At 39.6% G+C, this 20,191-nt stretch overlaps 1 protein-coding gene across 1 annotated transcript in view; it reads right to left on the reverse strand.

Moving 5' to 3' along the window:
* GRIK3 (glutamate ionotropic receptor kainate type subunit 3) overlaps positions 1–20,191 on the reverse strand; it is a 506,016-nt gene that overhangs the window by 196,440 nt on the left and 289,385 nt on the right. Inside the window, exon 7 of the mRNA XM_063454917.1 lies at positions 12,962–13,105. Within this exon, the coding sequence (XP_063310987.1) occupies positions 12,962–13,105 (144 nt within the window). The remainder of the gene's footprint in view (positions 1–12,961; positions 13,106–20,191) is intronic.

Consider the following 20,191-nt stretch of genomic DNA (forward strand, 5'->3'; position numbering starts at 1 on the left):
TTTTTTTTAAATATACATTCATCTTTTACTGTGATGATTCCCTTTATGTATTTAAATGTTTCTATTATATCCCTCTGTCTCGTCTTTCCTCTAAGCTATACATGTTAAGTTCCTTTAACATTTCCTGATGAGTTTGATTCTGCAATCCATGAACCAGTTTAGTAGCCCTTCTCTGAACTCTTTCCAAAGTATCAATATCCATCTGGAGATACAGTCCCTAGTACTGTGTACAATATTCCAAGTGAGGTCTCACCAGTGTTCTGTACAATGGCATGAGCACTTCCCTCTTTCTACTGCTAATACAATTTCTTGCGGCTCTACTACATTGTCTGTCTCCGTTTAAGCCATCTGAAATAATTACCCCTAAATCCCTTTCCTCAGATGTTGAGTTTAAGACTCTATCAAATATTCTACACTCTGCCGTTGGGCTTTAATACCCAAGATGCATTATCTTGCACTTAAATATCAAATGCCACAGCTCTGATCATTTTCTAGTTTCCCTTAATTATTTGCCATTTGGCTTATCCCTCCTGGAACATCAACCCTGTTGCAAATCATCGTATTATCAGCAGAAGGACATGACTACCATTAAGACCTTCTGCAATAGGACTAATAAAAATATTGAAGAGAATGGGTCAAAGTACGGATCTCTGAGGTACCCCACTGGTAACAAGACCTTGATTTGAATATGCTCCATTGACTACAACCCTCTATTGCCTGTCACTCAGCCACTACCTTACACATTCAACAATATTGGAATTCAAACTCAAAGATTGCAGTTTATTGATAAAAGCCTTACTGAAATCTAGGTAAGCAATATCTACTGCACCACCCTGATCTATTATTTTAGTTACCCAATAAAAAAAAACAATAAAATTAGTGTGGCATGATCTCCCTGAAGTAAACCCATGTTGTCTCTGATCTTTAAATCCATATGATTCTAGATGTTCAACAATCCTATCCTTTAACATGATTTCCATTACTTATCCCACTACTTTAATATGGTTTACTGGCCTGTAGTTGCCCAACTCTTCCCTACTACCTTTCCTGTGAATTGGCACCACATTCACTAATTTCCAGACTTCTGGGACTACTCCAGTTAATGATTGGTTACATAAATCCATTAGTAGTGTGCTAGCAAAACCGTTTTAATAACTCTGGGTGTATTCCATCAGGGCCCATTGACTTATTTGTCCTTACTTTAGACAGCTGCAATAGAACCTCTTCCTTTGTAAACTCACATGTAACACATGACTTTTGTTTTTTCCTAACTGATGTCCCTTCACTTCATTTTCATCTGTAAATACGGATAAAGATATTAATTGAGACTGTCCTTTATCCTCTTCTACATACCTTCCTTCTTTTTTTTTTTTTTTTTATAATTCTTTATTTTAGTAAGGCATACGTGAGGGATACAGAACGAAGATAGGGAAATGCAGGTATAAGTTACATCGTAGGGTTAATACATCAAAACATTTAGTCAATTACACTTCCAGATTGTTAATGCCTCCAGTTTTTATTTTTTATTTTGAGGGGTCGATTAACGCTAGCATATTATAGCCAAGCTGAAGTGGATGATAGTGAGTCGAGTGTGAGGCTGGTGCCTCGCTGTCGTACTATGTCGCTTGGGCCCGTTTAAAGTATTGCACGGTGTGCTATTCCCATTGTGTGTGCTATTGTTATTATTAAGGTATGGCTGATGCTCTGCAGGTTAGTCTGTGGGCTTGTCGCTGTGAGTCATGCTACATTGGCATGATTGTGGCTTCTTTTGTTTTTAACCCCTTAAGGACCAAACTTCTGAAATAAAAGGGAATCATGACATGTCACACGTCATGTGTCCTTAAGGGGTTAATCTAACTAATCTTTGTTTTACTTTTCTTTTATCATTTATGTATCTAAAAATGTTTTATCCCTTTCTTTACAGACTGGGCCTTTTTGTCTCTGTGTGTGCTTTGGAATCGCTTATAACTTGCTTAGCCTCTTTCTGCTTAATCTTATGGATCTGTCTATCTTCCTTACTCTGGATTTTTATAATTACTAAACTTTTAGTTTTTTACTATTTTGGCCACTTCTGCCGAGTACCATATTGGTTTCTTTAAATTTTGACTCTAGCCTAATGCAATTTTCTGTTGCCTTTTTATGTGGATTTTTCTAATCCCATTTCTCCTGGATTCCATTTAAACCACTCCTGTCTAATAATGATTCCTTTACACTTATCCTAATTTTAGAAAATTCTGTTTTTCTAACATCTAAAACTTTTGTCTTTGTGTTGTGTGACTCAGTCATCGTTATACTTATATTAAACTACACTGACTATATTAAACCAAACTTTTAAATGCACTTCAATGGACACTATAGTCACCAGAACAAGCTTACTGTAGTTGTCCTAAAGTCTTTAGCCTGTCACTACAGGCATTTTAATATAAACACTGCCTTTTCCAAAAAAATATTTTGCTCCTTGGGAACTCTCCATTGGCACTAAGACAGCATCTAGAGGTGCTTCCTGGGTCAGTGCTGCACTGACATTCAGCGCCTTCACACTCTGTATAGAGGCACTGAATGTTCCCCATAGATATGCACTGAGTCTATGTATCTCTTTGAGGAGATGATGATTGGCACAGAGTGGACTTTTACCACACAAGTGCAATGCCCTCCAATATTCTTCTATGGCAAAGCATTGGATTGGCTGAAATTACCAAGTTATATCCCAATGCTTTAGTTTTCTGACAACTATTTAGGTTCCCCCATGTGTGGGTTTGAAAAGTCAGTATTACTTACCTTTCAGTACTTCCTGCCCGGGTCTTCACACTGCTCTTTGCCTCTTTGGCTTTAACCATCAGGGTAGACTATCTCAGCCAATCCAAACAGCATGCCCGTGAAGGCTGAGTAGTGTAAACACTGCCTTTTCTGGAAAAGGCACACTGCTGCCTCTTAAAGAAAATATTAACTGCCTATATCTTGCCCTGTGCTTAATATCAAATTGGTGCTTTAAAAGCTATATCAAATAAAAGTTTCTGCTTGGTTCATCTATTCTGTTCGTGTGCACGAATTTACTCTCAAATGCTACATCAGCCACCCAAGTACTGCGAGGACGAGATAAAGAAACTCAGAGTTGGAGAACGTGCAGAGACTTGGATTGGTCAAATCACATCCTGGGACACCTTCAAAAAGTATAAAGACACTGTTTTATCTTATCTTAGTGCGCGCCAGCTGAATTACTTTGAAAGTGCTAAAACTCTGTCACTTTGTTTTGTAACCCTGCTTGATTGTTCAATAATAATCTTTTTGATTTGGACCAGTTGTTTTACGTGCCTTATTTCCTCAACATGTCTAAGGCCACGTCTAGTGGCTACCATGCAGACAGCCACTTGGGGGACTTCATGGGTTTGGCCCTGCAAAGATTCAATGCACACTGTACATGATAATGTTGAACACTCCCCATAGAGATTCACTGAATTAATGAGATGACTTCAGCGAACGGAGGTGGGGAGGCTATATGGAGACCAGTGCCATGGGGAAAATAAGGTAAGTAAAAAGCTTTTTTTTGTATTCCTATTGAGGGTGCCTGAACATCTAACTAGATATTAGAATACTATACATTAGGAATACGTTTTTTATTCCTGACACTGTTATGTTCCTTTAACGTTGTCTCCTGCAACTTTTTAGATTTGTTTCTTTGCAAATGGTAATTCTTCTAAATTTGGTCTTGGCGGTTGATTGCACAAATTCCTGAACTCTAAGCGGAAATGTAGCCAAATCCTGAACTATACAAATTGCTCTATGTTTAAGCATATGTGTATCAAGATTCTGCCCAGGATGCAAAGTAAATATAATTGATCTGTAAACCAAATAATGACACAAAATATTTATATAATGCATACATTTTACAGTACACTCGTCTTTTAGTACTTCTGATTAATTTTTTCCCATTTTTTTTAATTAACAAAATTTGGGTGAGCTAAACCACAATGTGGCTGAAATTCTGCCATCCCAAAAATACTGCATTTTAAAAATGTTTCCTTTTTTATATATTTTTTTTTATTTCAGACAAAGTAGTTTGGCCAAAATAAATATTTTCGCTGCTATGCACAAGTACAATTTAACACTTCTATAAGGTCTTTGTTAAAACCTGGTGTCCATAACTACACAGGCCATCCAGGATGGAGTCTTACCATCCATTGATAATGAGGTAAATTCTTAATTTCATTACATGACAATGTCTTAGTAACATTTACAGCTATTGATTAACACTGTCAATTGTTCCTTGATTTCACTAATTTAAGGATTCCCTTTAAATTTAGAGTATGCATTTTTGTTCCCAAAGTGCTTCAAATTAGTGAATAAATGCTCACTTTCATTTTTATTCTTGGTGCATGGAGGCTTCTTCACAGAGACAAGTAATATTTAAAGTTCAATACATATATGGGACAAATTGGATTTGTAATGGATCAGTGCTTTTTAGTTACATGTTGTAACAGGGACATAATGACCGAAATGGTGTCTGAGAAGTCTGTATTATAACTCCCACTTCATTTAGATCTATGCCATCCTATATTTGTCCAGGGGCATTTGTTACAGAGTCCATGCTAACAGGGAGCTTAGGAAGTGGACATTCTCAGGTCACTGTTCATTTGCATGCCAGAGTGTTGTTGACACATCTCCTAGAAGGAGGAGGCTAAGATGCTTTTTGGAATTTAAACCGGTTTAATTTTTATGCTTCTTTCTTATTTTTTAGTTTGGCTCTTATTAAATGCATTGGAATGCAGCCAAATGTAGCAAACACATGTACTATATTTGCTCAAAGTGTGACAGTAAAATTTCCAGCTGAAAATTTGATGTTCGGTATATTAGGAATGTGTAGCTTCCTGATCATTGCATACATGCCAGTAATGGCTTGAGGGAGTAGTGTTTTGTTGGATAAAACCTTAATCCTACACTTGTATTTTATCACAATGAAGATGATTAAACATTTGTTTCAGGTGCATTGTTTTTAGTTGCTGGGTTGTTGATGCTGGTGGTTCCAAGCATGTCACCTTGTTCAGTGACGTAGAACTTAACTGAAAATGTGTCAAGTAACTTGTACTGGGAGTTTATAACTCCAGCAGGGATTAACATTGCCAACCACCAGACCAAAATGATGTTGTGAACAAATTCAACTGGCAGGATGCCAGGAAAAAAGGATAGGCAGCTTGCCAAGGGAGCTGTTGGTGAAGTAGAGTGCCAAGGAGGGCATCCTGGTTTGCAGTTCACAACAAATGGGAACTCATTCTGTGAAATGCAGGCTAGATGTCACAGCACCACACTTAAAGCTGACTCATAGAACTGTTATTTCACTCTTGACTTTTGGTGCTCAAACCTAATGTCACTCATCCTTTTGCTACAGAGACCCTTTTTTTATATTTTAGATGTGACAAAGAGTTCAGATGAGCTGTCATAAAACATGCAGTCTGAAACAACAAGTAGTGAGAAGCTAGGAAGCTCCCAGGCATTTGCATTTGCAAAGAGAATAAAGTCTAACAAATTATTTACACTCGTTCTTTCTTCTTGTTTTTGACACTTTCTTGGCATGGAGTCTGATAAATAAAATATAATTGAAGGAAGGAGGCACCAAAAAAATATATATATATATATTTGAGTGAGTGCGCTGGATCTTGTGTGTGTGTTTATATATATATATATATAAATATGCAAACCAGTGTACTCGCTTATTAACTAAACAGTGATTTCAAATCCTAAATAGTACTATTTAAAAACACCTCACCAAGGTAGAAAATAATGGGGGTTTGGTTACATTATATGATCATACATTGCATAAGCCTGCCAACTGCATCAAAGTACCCCATTCTTGGCAGGTCCTACTCTAGCAGCCTAATGCTTGCTCTTATGAGATTATATACATAGAATACCTTGTAGGAAAGCACTCACATGACTTGATATGGTTCAAAAATAGTGCTTCTTTATTGCAGCAAAAATTTTAAGTAAAAAGTGTCAACGTTTCAGTCCCATCTGGACTTTTATCAAGACCAGGAGTGTGGGACACAAGGAGTATATATATATATATATATATATATATATATATATATATATGTGTGTGTGTGTGTGTGTGTGTGTGTGTGTGTGTGTGTGTATGTGTGTGTAAAGAGAGAGAAACATTCTCTTTAATGTGCTAAACAGCAAAAAAAAAGTGCATACAGGTTCTTTTTGTCCACCTTTAGTATTAGTTTGGCAGTTGCCCATGTGCTGGGCCAATGGAAGAGGCTTTTTCGTTGATTCACAATTTAAGCTGCAAGAGGTAACCAACCAAGAGGTAACCAACCTGTGGTTATCTATGGACATACTACCTCTTTGGGATTAACCATTGAATAAAATACTGACAAAGTTATTTACTAAAGTGAGAATTTAAAGAAAGTAAATAAATAGTGAATTTCAAATTTCATGAAATTTGACTGGAAACTTTTTTCGTTTTCATGACCATAGATTTGAATTCACGTTGGATTTTCACTTTGCTGAATAACTCTGGCAGTATCACCTATAACTGATGTTAACTCTCATGTGATTCACCATTTTCTTGTAATTTAATATTAAAGATGTTGCAAATTACATCAAATTCCAGTTCAGTCCAGGCACAACCATGGCACACATTGCAAACACAGAGTAGAAATAGAAACATTGTTCTTCTTTATGCTGACTTCCAGGTGAAAACGACAGAGGCTATAACAATGACAAGAGGTGAAATTTCTTCATTTGAATTTTTCACACCTCAAAAATCTATATTTGTTATTCGTTAAGTATACGGAAAAGTTCATTAATATCATAAATCATACAAAGTTTCAGTTCCACTTTAACAGTTCTCATACACTTCAGCACATATATGAAATCTAAAGCTGTGTAGCACTATAACAAAACAGTACAAAGACCCCTTTTCAGCACATGGACCCTTTATTGTAAACAGACATTTCCTTGGAAAATCAAATCTTCATTCCTCTTGTGCACTTTATCCAGTTCTGCAATCATCTTGGAAACTGGATACAAAATTTTATGCATTTAAAGTTGGTTTGTACCTTCCATTTTTATTGAGACAGCATTATTTATCACATAAAATACTACCCCGTTTTCACTTACTGGCCTATGGGGCAAGTGATGTGCCTGATGTGCATTGCGCTTTGTTATCAAGTCTGCTGGTCTCTTCTACACACAATTACTGAAGCCCAGTATTGGTGTCTTTGGTGATGTTATCAGATGATTGAATGTGTGTGTAAAGAAATGAATGACTACCCAGAGAAACAATTTCATCTGACATTAAACATTATCAGTAGTAATAATACAAGCCATCTTTTAAGTATTTGATAATTTTATTTTCCGTGCTGTTCTCATTAAATCTTTCAGAATTTTCCCAGCCTGTCATTTCTACAGAACAATAGCAGCCGATATTGGCATATAAAATAATATGGTGAGATTGAATTCAGCATTGCGATAGGATGCAACAATGGAATGAACATACGATTTAGCCTATACCAGAACCTGCGGCACTAGGAAAAATATTGAGTGATGAAAATTTGTTTTACCGTTACACCTAACCTAAGTATTTGCTTTTATTAAATATATCACCCACAGCATAAAAACTGTACAACATGATAAGTGGCATTAAAACTGTTAATATATATCACTAAACACTAAGGACACTCCGCTACCTAATTAACAAAAATATACACTGTTTAGCAGATATACCCCCAATGAAAACATGCATGTGTTTAAATATTATTTTTTTTAATTTTATTTCATTTTTCATTGACTGTATGTCTAAAAGCAGCTTTCAAAAGCTGCAAATCTCTTGCCTGAAGCATTGGCAAGCCCTCACCTTCTTCCACAGCCCAGACTTTCCGTGGCTGTGCAATCACAGACTTTCCAATTCAGCTCAATGAGAAGTATTTGCAAGGTAGTTACTCTGGACAATTGTCTGCCTCTTGAGTTTAGCTCTACTGAGGAAGCAACAGGGCGGTCATCTGATTGAAATCCAAGGGTTGTAACAATGTTAATTTATGAAAGCACAATTTGTAATGAAGACTAATCTTTGTGTAAAATGGAAGAAAGAGGTCACAATCTTCACATATAAAGCATGTCCGCAAGCTAAAGTGCTTTAGGGGTCTGTATTGTCCCGTTGAGTACACACATAACCATAATATATAATATGCTAATAGTATCAAATTTTAGAGAGTTTTGACATGTTAGAACCGTCCCATGTAACATAGGCTGCTTAAAGCAGCTTTTGCCATTATCAGTAAGGCTGATTTAAGACTTTGTATACTGACATCCCCTAGAGGACACTATTGTTGTATTATTTTCTTAATCAAAATGCAGCAGCCTTTCAAATACAAATAACTGTTGTTATTATTATTGTTAGTGGAGTGCATAGTGGTAATATGATTTTTAATCCTTTCAATTTCCTTATGCATGTGAGTAGTTACAATTCAAAGACAAGTTGATATATTAAGAATTTGTATAGAAAAATTAAACTTTTTTTGTTTGTTTCTCAGCAGTAAAAAAAATATCAAACTACATTTTGTGTCATCTTTAGATATTTTTAATACTCCACTACAATAAAACACAATTGCCCAGATCTTGAGAAAACAGTGTACACCATGTTGCTAGAAGTTATACAAAATTGTCACCATTTAGTGAACCTGTCGTCCAAAAATTACTTTGGTTTTCTTTAAAGGGAGCAACATTTTATCTTAACATTGTGATTAACAATAGTGTCTTCACTATTCAAGGTAAAATCTAATCTACCATATGGCACTTAGACCTAACATAGGAAAGGAGTTCATAAAAGGCAATAATAAACAAATTAATAAACACTTGTAAAATACCCTCTGTGTTTAAAAAAATATATATATTTTAAAAAAATACATTTAAAAGGACACTCCAGGCACCAACACAACTTCTAACCTCAAGGTTTAACCCCAAAGTTGCCTCAAGTGACAATCTCCACTACACCCCAAGTCAGTGTCCGGCTTCTGAAATTTAGAGTCAGGAAGAGCAGAGTGCTGCCGGGCAGGGGCACGGCTGATGAGATGAAAGTGGTCAGCTGACACTCTCAGCCAATCTTTGACTCCTAATTCACTAAACTGGCTTGGAAATTATGTATTGGGAAAATTCAGAAAGATTTAATGAGAACAGCATGAAGATACAATTATTAAATGGTATGTACACATTTTGAGCGATCGAGGAATCATCTGAATTCCACAACCCGAAAATGACAGTTGGACGAATCATGAAACAAATTAAATGGACAAAGAACAATACATTTAATATGATTCATGACTTGGAGTTCCATCTGTTACACCAAAAAAAGGTGGTAGGAATGAAGAAAAGGCAGATTTTTTTTTTTGGGGGGGGGGGGGGGGGAGGGGGAGGAGGGGCAAACAATCATGATGGATGATGGATGAGAGTTCTGCCCAACAAGAGATGGAAAAAAAGATGGTTAGGGAACAGACACTAAATGTTTTTTTTTATTTACATAGTTTACAGATCTTGTTTGGAAGTGACCAATAGATTGTAAAAAAAAATAAACCCAGTAAAATATCTATCCATCTATTGCTGTGCTGTGTAATAGTGGGAGGTGGTGTGTCAGTGAATGAGACTGGTGGTTAGGTTATTGCAATGCATAGCCACTGCCAGTGGCACTTGCACCAACTGCATCAACTTGCACTGATTTATATTTAGAGCTATTTATTTTACTGGGTCCTGAATTCTTTTTTTCTATTTCTTGTGAGAAACAAATCACGATTATTTGGTTTTCAGTGTGCCACAGTGGCAATACATCATGTGACAGCAGTTTACTGCCCAAATAAACCCTGCCTGCACTGAGTGTTTCAGGTCTTTTTTTATCTCTTTGTAGAAGGAAAATCCTTTTTATAGATATACCCCAAATTAAAAAAAAAAACAATTAAATCCATGAATGTTTTCATTGGGGATATATCTCTAAATAATGTTTTTAATTTGCGCAATGGAGTGTAGACATACTGCAAATTGCAATACATTGTTTAGCTGCAGTTTATTGCTCAAGAGAACCCTAGTTGCACTGAATGAATGTTGTAGCAGGTCTGTTTTTTTCTTTTTTTTACAGTCTGTACAAAGAAAATCCTTTTTTTATCCTGAGTGTTTAGTCCAATGTGTTGCACAGCAATAGTAGTGTATTGCAGGCAGGGTACAGCATCACTGAAGAATTAGCTTGAAAAAACCTTTTTTTTTTTTTCTTTGTATGCTGTGTGATGATTAATCTTGAAGTCAAATATAATCACAATACAGTCATAGTAGATCCACCACGTAGCAACCCGTTTTTCAACACAAACCTCTATTTCGGCTTAATAAAGCTGTTAGTTCACCCTACAAACATGATATCCCCAGACGTGCCATGTCATCTTAGTATCTTAACACTCACCTCAGTCAAGAGAACTGCTGACCCCTTTTGCCACCACTGACAACTCACACTGCCAACACCACCAGAAGTACCACCTTTATAAGTAGGAATATGCAGCCCAAGGCTGGTGCAATTATTTCTGTAGCCCTAGGCAAAGGTCAATTTTGCCGCTTCCTCGTTAGATAGTTCTATTCTCAAAAGTTTATTTGCTTAACACAGTCTACTGTTTTTTTTATTGTGTTTTAAAAAAAAAAATATATATTATATATATATATTTTTTTTTCTGCAAGCCACCAGTCTGTGACATAGAATACTCCAATCAGAAGCGTCTTATTGAGAATCTTCTGTGCTGGACCGCAAATGTACATTTGCACATTCAATCACAGCTTATCTAAGTTTCCAATTGAGCTCTAGTACAGCTCATTCAGGAGGGGGAAGGCAGGCAATGCTTTGAGTGTGTGGAGTGTTCTTCTCTCTTAGCAAAACTAACAGAACAAGGAGAGCAGCACATAGTGGATCTGCCCTTGCAATGTCCTCCTCTTAAAAAGATTTGTTGTCTGGACTGGAGGTAGAGTGTTGGGAGGAGGGAACAGAAGCAGTCTGGAAAGACAGAGTTAAAATGTTTGGGGCTGGGCAAGGAGGGGTTAGATACATGGGAAAGAATTAAGGTATTGTGGGCAGACAGAGGCACTGTTAAAATCATAACATAAATGCTCTGTTGCTAGCAGAGAGGGGAGGGCCCTAGCAGCTCTGTCACAGGAGGTGGTGAAGCTTCTGTGATTAAAGCATATTCTTATGTCGTTCTAGAGGAGTGTTACAACATCTGTGGTCGCACCCTCTTTTAGCTGGCCTAATTGCCGGTCACAAGAATGTGGCCTCTGTTTTCCTCTACCCACTCTGACAAGAAATTGGGTGCTAGAGAGAGAGAACAGGTACAGAGAGCAACGGGGGATTGACACATGGAGAGGAGGGGGGTGAATTGACACATGGAGGGATGGGTGGGATTGACACATGGAGGGACGGAGGGGTTAATTGACACATGAGGGGCAGGTGGTATTGACGCATGGAGGAACGGGGGAAGGTGAATTGACACATGGAGGGAGGGGTGAATAGACACATGGAGGAACAGGGGGGAATTAAGACATGGAGGGACTGGAGGAGATTGAGACAAGGAGGGACTGGTAAGAGTGGAATTGACACATGGAAGGGACAGGAGGAGGAATTGAGACACAAGGAAGGGACTGGGGGAGATTGAGACACATGGAAGGGAGTAGAGGGGTTGACACATGGAGGGACAAGAGCGGGAATTGAGGCACATGGAAAGAACTGGGGGGGGAAATGTACACATGGAAGGGACCGTGGGGGAGGGGGGGGATTGAGACACTTGGAAGGTACTGGGGGGTAAAATTTACACATGGAGGGGCTAGGAGAATTGAGACACATGAGGGGAGGTGGTGTAATTCTTGCACTGGGGCCCTGTGGTTTCTAGTTATGCCTCTGCCCAGGACGCAAAGGTTTTGTTTTTTTTCTGTCTTTTTGTAACTCAAAGTCTAAACTAGCAGAAGAATCTGCAGCTGCAGCAGCAAAGACAGCTAGGTCTACAACTAGTAGCAGTGTTTTTATAAAGCATGCAGGACTTCCCCAAACACAGCCTGAGAGTACTTCAGTAGTAACAGGACTAGTATAACAAACACTAGTCCTTCTAAACCCCTCAAGAAGCAACTTGGGGGATAGATGAGCAGAGTCTAGTTTGTTAGAGCTATCAGAGGCAAACTTTACTGAAGAGGTAGGGCAGAGTATTAAAGTAGTGTCCTCAATGTTTGCTATTGGTAGTGGTGGTGGTGGTGATGAATCAGGTGATATATGACTTTTATCCGTACCACTGCAGATATAAGCCAGAGGAATTATAAGAGGAGATTCTGGATAAGACAGGCAGCAGTCCATTGTTTATCCAGCTAGGGTGAAGTCTCCTTCTGCAGCGTCTCCATCTTATCTAAGTTTTTTGAATTGCCTCATCCAATGGAGACAGTTTTAACATCTGCCAACATCATCTGCTTCCTCTATCACATAGAATTAAATCATTTTAAAAGTGTATCTAAATATATTAAATCATTTGGTAATCTTATCAAACAATATTATATCGAAGCCCAAGTTCTCTTATTATTTTTTTTAATGAAGATATAATAATATTTCTATGACAACTTACAAATGGCATTGCAAAAAATATTGCATATGTAATAGACTAGCTCTTCTTGCATTGCAGTACTCTAGCAGGCACCTTTCTGAGCCATTTTGGTTCATCCAAATATTTCCCAAAACAATTACATGGCTGAAATTTGTCTAAATCGAAGCATCATATGCACAAATTTCAGTTTATCACAACACATTTTTTTGTATGGACAAATAGATTCAGACATAACAATTTTTTCACTGTGCGCAATTGTATAACTGTCCTTTGCAATTTAATACTTAAGAACTAGTTCTAAGTAATTCAAAACCAGACTGTCAAAATAGGATACACATTAAAACCCAAAATCTTACTTCTTTGATGAAATTCATAAACCGGCTCCCAAATCTCCAGGCTTTGTGTCGGTGACACTGAATTGAGTTGACTGTCATCTGAGGTGCGCGCTGGTAGCAAACGGACACAATATGAACAGCGTCGTATGTCAGAGCAGCATCTGTCTAAAATAAATGGGAATGGCATTGGGGTTGAGAGGCTTCAAATAGACCTGTAAGGACAAGTGTTTTTCCATCTAAAATTATATATCAACATTAGAAATTAAAATCTTTAACTTAATTCCAAAACTAATGAAAACTGTTAGCCTCTGCATGGGGGGGGGGGGGGGGTGAGGGGGGTTGAGGAAGGGGAGGTGTAAATAGAAATGTAATTTACATTATTTTGTAAAGGAAAAATAATAATAATCATGCAAGAAAGCACTGTAGTAAAATAGGTGCAAATAAAGCCCCAAAGGCAAGGTTAGTTGTGAAATAATCTTTACCTTTGTCATGTCCCTCACTTGTCTGTCTTTTACATGCAGGTTCCATTTTATAGACTTAATGTTCATCAAAAATGCAATTTCTATTCCTTTATGATACCCACTTATAACCCTTCTTCCCTCCATTTTACACTATATCGAATACAGTGGAGTTGGTGTACAGAGCATGTCCCTTTATCTAACAATGTTTAATATTGCTGTTTCTGAGGGGTGTGTGCTGGAAATATGTTGCAAGAGTTGGCAACATATGGTACGTATGCCAATGCCATGCATGGTACATGGGTATCTTTGCATCGCAGGTGTGGCTGCCGGGCTTAAATGGGCCAGTTGGGGAGATCAGATGATGGTGCAGACTTCAAGATCCCCACACTGGACCACCAGAAGTTAAGATTAATGTCCACCTCCCTGGGAAAGGGTAGGCATAAAACATTTATATAAATGTTATGTATTATTTATTGCATAAAGATTCCCAGAAAACCCATGCAATCACTTTTCCGACATACAATCCCCACACAACATCACAGTCACGCATAGACGACTTTGAAAACAGCCCACCACAATACTACATAAGACTACAAGCAACTACATACAAGTATTTAACATCACAGACAGCCCACACATATGCATAATACAACAGCAGCCCACATAAACAATACTATAAACAATGCTACAAAAATCATGTACACACAACACCACACACACACATATAGTGCAATCAACACAAATGCACACAACATCATAGACAGCCCACACACATTAACAGCACAGAAAGCATCACATACATTGCAAGAGGCAACGCATAATCACACACAATACAATAAACACCCCAAACAAATATCCCGTCAAACACCACACACACACATGCATGCAATCCTTAAACCCCTCCACACATACAACACAGTTGCATAACACCAAAAATATCCCACCCACATACAGAAAAAAACATGTAATACATAAATCCCACACACATACACAACACCAAGCATAGCCCTCATATAAACACACAAACTCTCACAGAGCAGTTACCCATACATAACACACGGATTTCTCCAAAATACATAGCCATTGCTTTGAGAAAGCAGGATTCATAAGGGACTTCAAAGCTTTACTTCAGCACAGCACTACCAATCAGTTGCCTTCCCTTTCACTTGAGCTACTCTTTCCTTAAAGGCACACTGTAAGAACCAAAGCAGCTTTAGCTTAATAAAGCAGGTTTGAAATGCACCTGAAGTGTCACTGCTCAATTCTCTGTCATTTAGTAGTTCAATCACGTTTGTTTCTGTTTATACAGTCTTAGTTACTGCTGTGACTCCATGTAATTTTTTTTTAATTTTCAATCAGAACTTATAGCACAGTGTGTTTACTTTAGAAGTTATTAACTCCTGCTCTGTTAACTGTAATCACACACAGGAGGCTTTTGCAGGCAATTATCAGGCAACTGCAGGGGCGTGGTCTATACACGCACAAACATTTAATGTAGCTACTGTTTGTTTTGGTGGTTAGAATGTCCCTTGAAGTTCCTTCAGTTTTTGAAGATATTAACGTGCACTACTATGTTCTATGTCCAATCACCCATTTCTGATATTCCCCATTTATTCATTTATTTATTATCCTTGCTTTTTATCTAACACCACGTTATTTCATCTTCTTTCTAATGCATGCTTTAAAATTTCTCCTTGTCTTGCTCCTCTCATAAACCTCGTAAATACCTTCTCTATTCTGTTGTGCACCAGTCACTTTACCTTTTCTCTCATTCTGTTTGATCTTTTCTCTTTACTGACTTTTGAGTTGAAGCTTCAGCTATTATCTATAATAATTTTCTAGTTGCCAGGTTCTATACCACCACCTGTTCCCTCGATTCTATTCATTCATATCTCATCCGCATGTCTCCCTGTCTTGCTCTTCCCCTCACTAAAATGTTCAATCTCTCTTTCCTCTGGCACATTTCCCTCACCCTTCAAACATGCAACTGTAACTCAAATTCTGAAAAAGCCCAGCCTTGACCCCAACTCCCCATCCAACTACCTATCTCGCTACTGCCATTTGCCTCCAAGATCCTCGAAAAATTTGTGTACACCAGACTGACTGACTTTCTCGAAACCAACTCTCTGCATGACGCCCTTCAGTCTGGATTCCGCGAGGGCCATTCTGTCGAAACGGCTGTGACCAAGGTATCCAACGATTTAATTGCTGCTAAATCTCGCGGCCATTACTCTATCCTAATTCTCCTTGATCTTTCTGCTGCCTTTGACACTGTTGATCATCAACATCTTCTTCGCATTCTCCGTAATTTTGGTCTACGGGATACTTCTCTCTCCTGGTGCTCCTCCTACCTCTCCCAGCCCTCTGTCAGTGTTTCTTTCTCTGACTCTGACTCTGTCGGCGTCCCCCAAGGTTCTGTCCTTGGTCCCCTACTGTTCTCTATCTACACTACCTCCCTTGGTAAACTCATCATCTCCTTTGGCTTCAGTTATCATTTCTATGCGGATGACATGCAAATCTACCTGTCCTATCCTGATCTCTCTCCGCCTATCTTTACTCGTGTCTCTGACTGCCTCTCTTCGATTTCCAAATGGATGGCTGCTCACTCCCTTAAACTCAACCTGTCCAAAATAGAACTTCTGGTCTTTCCTCCCTCAAGTGTTACTACTCCCGTGTCTGTCTCCCTCCAAGTCAATGGCGCTACCATCACCTCTACCTCGCAGGCTCGCAGCCTGGGTGTTCTTTTTGACTCCAACCTCTCCTTCACCCCTCATGTCTAATAAAACGTCAAATCCTGTCGCTTCCATCTCTAAAACATAGCGCGCATCCGCCCCTATTTAACCCTGGATGCGGCTAAGGTGCTGGTCCATGCTCTTGTTCTCTCTCGCCTGGACTACTGCAATACTCTTCTCAGTGTTCTTACGTGTTCCCAGTTTGCACCGCTGCAATCTATAATGAATGTGACAGCGAGGCTCATTTTCCTGTCCGCTCACACCTCCCACGCCTCCCCGCTCTGTCAGTCCCTGCATTGGCTTTCAGTTAGATATAGTGCTCAATTTAAAATTCTGGTGCTTGCTTATTCTATGTTTCTATAAATAATATCAGGAAGTATTACTTTACTGAGAGGGTAGTAGATGCATGGAATAGCCTTATTTATTTATTTATTTATTATTGCCATTTATATAGCGCCAACAGATTCCGTAGCGCTTTACAATATTATGAGAGGGGGATTTAACTATAAATAGGACAATTACAAATAAACTTACGGGAACAATAGGTTGAAGAGGACCCTGCTCAAACGAGCTTACATTCTATAGGAGGTGGGGTGTAAAACACATTAGGACAGGAATTTACAATCAAATAAGGTGGGCTGCCCTTTAGGAGAGGGCAAGAGACAGGTATGTGAGGTAGGGGTTAGTCTTGGAGGCCATAAGCTTTCCTAAAGAGATGGGTTTTAAGGCACTTCTTAAAAGATGCAAGACTAGGGGAGAGTCTGATGGCGGTAGGCAGGCTATTCCATAGGAAGGGAGCCGCCCGTGAGAAGTCCTGCAAGCGCGAGTTGGCCGTACGAGTGCGGACAACGGACAGGAGGTGGTCACGGGCAGAACGGAGAGACCGAGAAGGGACATACCTATGGATCTGTGAGGAGATATAAGAGGGGCTAGAGTTGTTCAGTGCTTTATAGGTGTGAGTTAGTACCTTGAATTGACTCCTATAGCATACAGGAAGCCAATGTAAGGACTGGCAGAGGGGTGAGGTGTGAGAGAAACGACTAGAGAGGAAAATCAATCTAGCAGCAGCATTCATTACGGACTGTAAGGGTGCAGTACGGCTATTGGGGAGACCAATCAGGAGAGGGTTACAATAATCCATGCGGGAAATTACTAGAGCATGGACAAGCTCCTTGGTAGTATCTGGTGCAAGAAAGGGGCGGATGCGGGCTATGTTTTTAAGATGGAATCTACAGGATTTGGCAACATGCTGGATGTGAGGCTCAAAGGTGAGACCAGAGTCAAGTATGACGCCAAGACAACGCGCTTGCAAGGATGGACTGATGTTGGTACCACAAACTTGGAGGGAGAGCGAAAGAGGAGGATCAGTATTAGGAGGAGGAAAGACAAGGAGCTCAGTTTTTGAGAGATTGAGTTTCAGAAAGCGGGAGGACATCCAGTCAGAGATGGAAGAAAGGCAAGCAGTGACACGTTGCAGGACGGCAGGGGAGAGGTCCGGGGAGGAGAGATATAGCTGGGTGTCATCAGCGTACAGGTGGTAGTGAAATCCAAAAGAGGTAATAAGTTTGCCAAGAGAGGCAGTATAAAGAGAAAATAGAAGGGGACCAAGGACGGAGCCTTGGGGAACTCCAACTGAGACAGGGCAAGGGGAGGAGGTATCATTAGAAAAGGAGACACTGAATGAGCGTTGGGAGAGATAAGAGGAAAACCATGAGAGGACAGAGTCACAGAGACCAAGCGATTGAAGAGTTTGAAGAAGGAGAGCATGATCAACGGTGTCAAAGGCCGCTGAGAGGTCAAGAAGAATTAGTATGGAGCTGAAGTGGTAGAGGTTTACACAGTAAAGGAGTTTAAGCAAGCGTGGGATAGGCATAAGGCTATCCTAACTATAAGATAAGGCCAGGGACTAATGAAAGTATTTAGAAAATTGGGCAGACTAGATGGGCCGAATGGTTCTTATCTGCCGTCACATTCTATGTTTCTATGTTTCTAAGTCCCTACATAATGCTGCTCCAACCTACCTATCCTCCCTAATACACAAGTATGTCCTGTCGAGGCCCCTACGCTCTGCCAAAGACCTGCGTATATCCTCTGTCCATACTCCCACCTCTAACGCTCGCCTCCAAGACTTTTCCAGGGCTGCACCTCTTCTGTGGAACTCCCTTCCCTTCAACGTAAGAATTTCATCCAGTCTCATTCAAAAAATCATTGAAAACTTACTTCTTCAAGAAAGCATATCAATTAAACTGTTAGCAGGTTTTCATCCCCCACCCTGCATGACTCCTCTCCTGCAACTGTCAAAAATGACCTACTAAGTTCTCAATTAGTAGTTTTCTAACAACCTTCTTCGTACCCCTACTTTTACCCTCTGTGTCACTATACTCCACTCCCTCTAGAATGTAAGCTCATGGAGCAGGGCCATCCACCCCTCTGTTCCTGTACGTCCAGTTGTCTGGTTACAATCACATGTATGTTAGTCCACCCATTGTACAGCACTACAGAATCTGATGGCGCTATATAAATAATAAAATAATAATAATAATAATAATGATACCTGTGCCAATCTCTCATTACCTCACTTCTCACTCACCTCTATTGTTTCTCCTAGGTGATTCTCCCTTGTTGGCCCACTGCTCGACTCCTTTGTCTGGGGGAGCAGAGAAGCTGACCCCATATCAATATGTCCTATATTAATTTTCAATATAAATGTGCTTCACAAAATATATATATTTTTTTATGATTGCTGCCACTATCTTATTATTTCCATTAAAACAAACACAATCTGCCCACACACAATCATATGTGTGACTTTATTAACAGCTTCCTGTAAAACTCCTTTAACACTAAGAATATCCATTGCAGGAAGGGACATTGGTATCAGAGTGAATTTTCATTTTTGAAACTGCTCCAGGACTGCCTCAGCATGCTGGCCCAATGACCTGGAACCAGTGAGGCTGCCAATGTATCATACACTGTGTGTTGCATTCTTTTTAATGTAAGAGCAGATGATAAACAGCACTGGAGGCGAGTGGCATCTGGGGTCTGAAGAGACTGCGAGGAAAGGGGAGTAGCCTATATGGTAGAGATGAAACCATAGACTACACACTAATACAAAGATATATCTGCATATCTCTGTATAACAATTATTTTTTTTATATATATATTTCGTTTTTATTATTTGTTTCGTCACCAACTCTACACAGTGTTTCACAACAGAGTTTGCAACCATAAAACAATAGAAACATAATGACATTGATACAACACAGGCATATTCCATGGGGAGGGCAACATTATAACCATTTCAAGGCATGCAGGTCTCAGTCACATTGGAGATGGGAAATATTGTATCGTCAGAGGTACGGTGCTTACATCCAGGCCCTCCTCTAGTCGAAGGTGTAATTATGACAGGTCTAGCAGGATTGGTTGCTGTGGGTGACTGAGTTGGGAAAGGGGGAGGGTAATAACCTGGTAAAGGCAAAGGTGGAGGGGGGTCGAGATTCCGTTTCCCCAGATTGGGTTCCGTGTTGGTCCGCTCGTGCTCGTTCCTTCAGTTATGTTTACCCATGCGGAATTGAAACTGGGTGGGTTACTCCGTTTTTGCCTGCCTTGCTCATCTGGGGTGGGGTGAACTGCGAGTCTAAGCATGCTGTGGGGCTCCGTTCACCAGCCCTGACCATTTGGGCCAAGTCAGGTTGTACTTTTAACGTGCCTTGGATCGTGTGTGCTATTTTCTCTAGTTGCTGCGTGTGGTTTACCCTACTAACTACCGCCGCTATTTCTGGAGCTGAGGTTGATTTCCAGAGGGAGGCAATGCAGTGCTTGACTGCTAATGTGATGTGGGTAATAAGCACTGCCTCAGGATGCGAAAGTGGGCAGCATGTGCAGCAAGTAGGCCTCCAGTGTAAGTGGGACCTCTTTCTGTATATTACATTGTATTAGCGATTTCACCTGCCCCCAGAAGGTGTGTAATACAGGTCATTGCCAGAATATATGACTCAGAGTACCCACTTGCTTGCAGCAGCGCCAGCACATCTGTTGTGTATATGAGGGCCTGTCTC

This window comes from Pelobates fuscus, chromosome 1 (genome assembly GCF_036172605.1).
Source record: "Pelobates fuscus isolate aPelFus1 chromosome 1, aPelFus1.pri, whole genome shotgun sequence".
Lineage (NCBI taxonomy): Eukaryota > Metazoa > Chordata > Amphibia > Anura > Pelobatidae > Pelobates > Pelobates fuscus.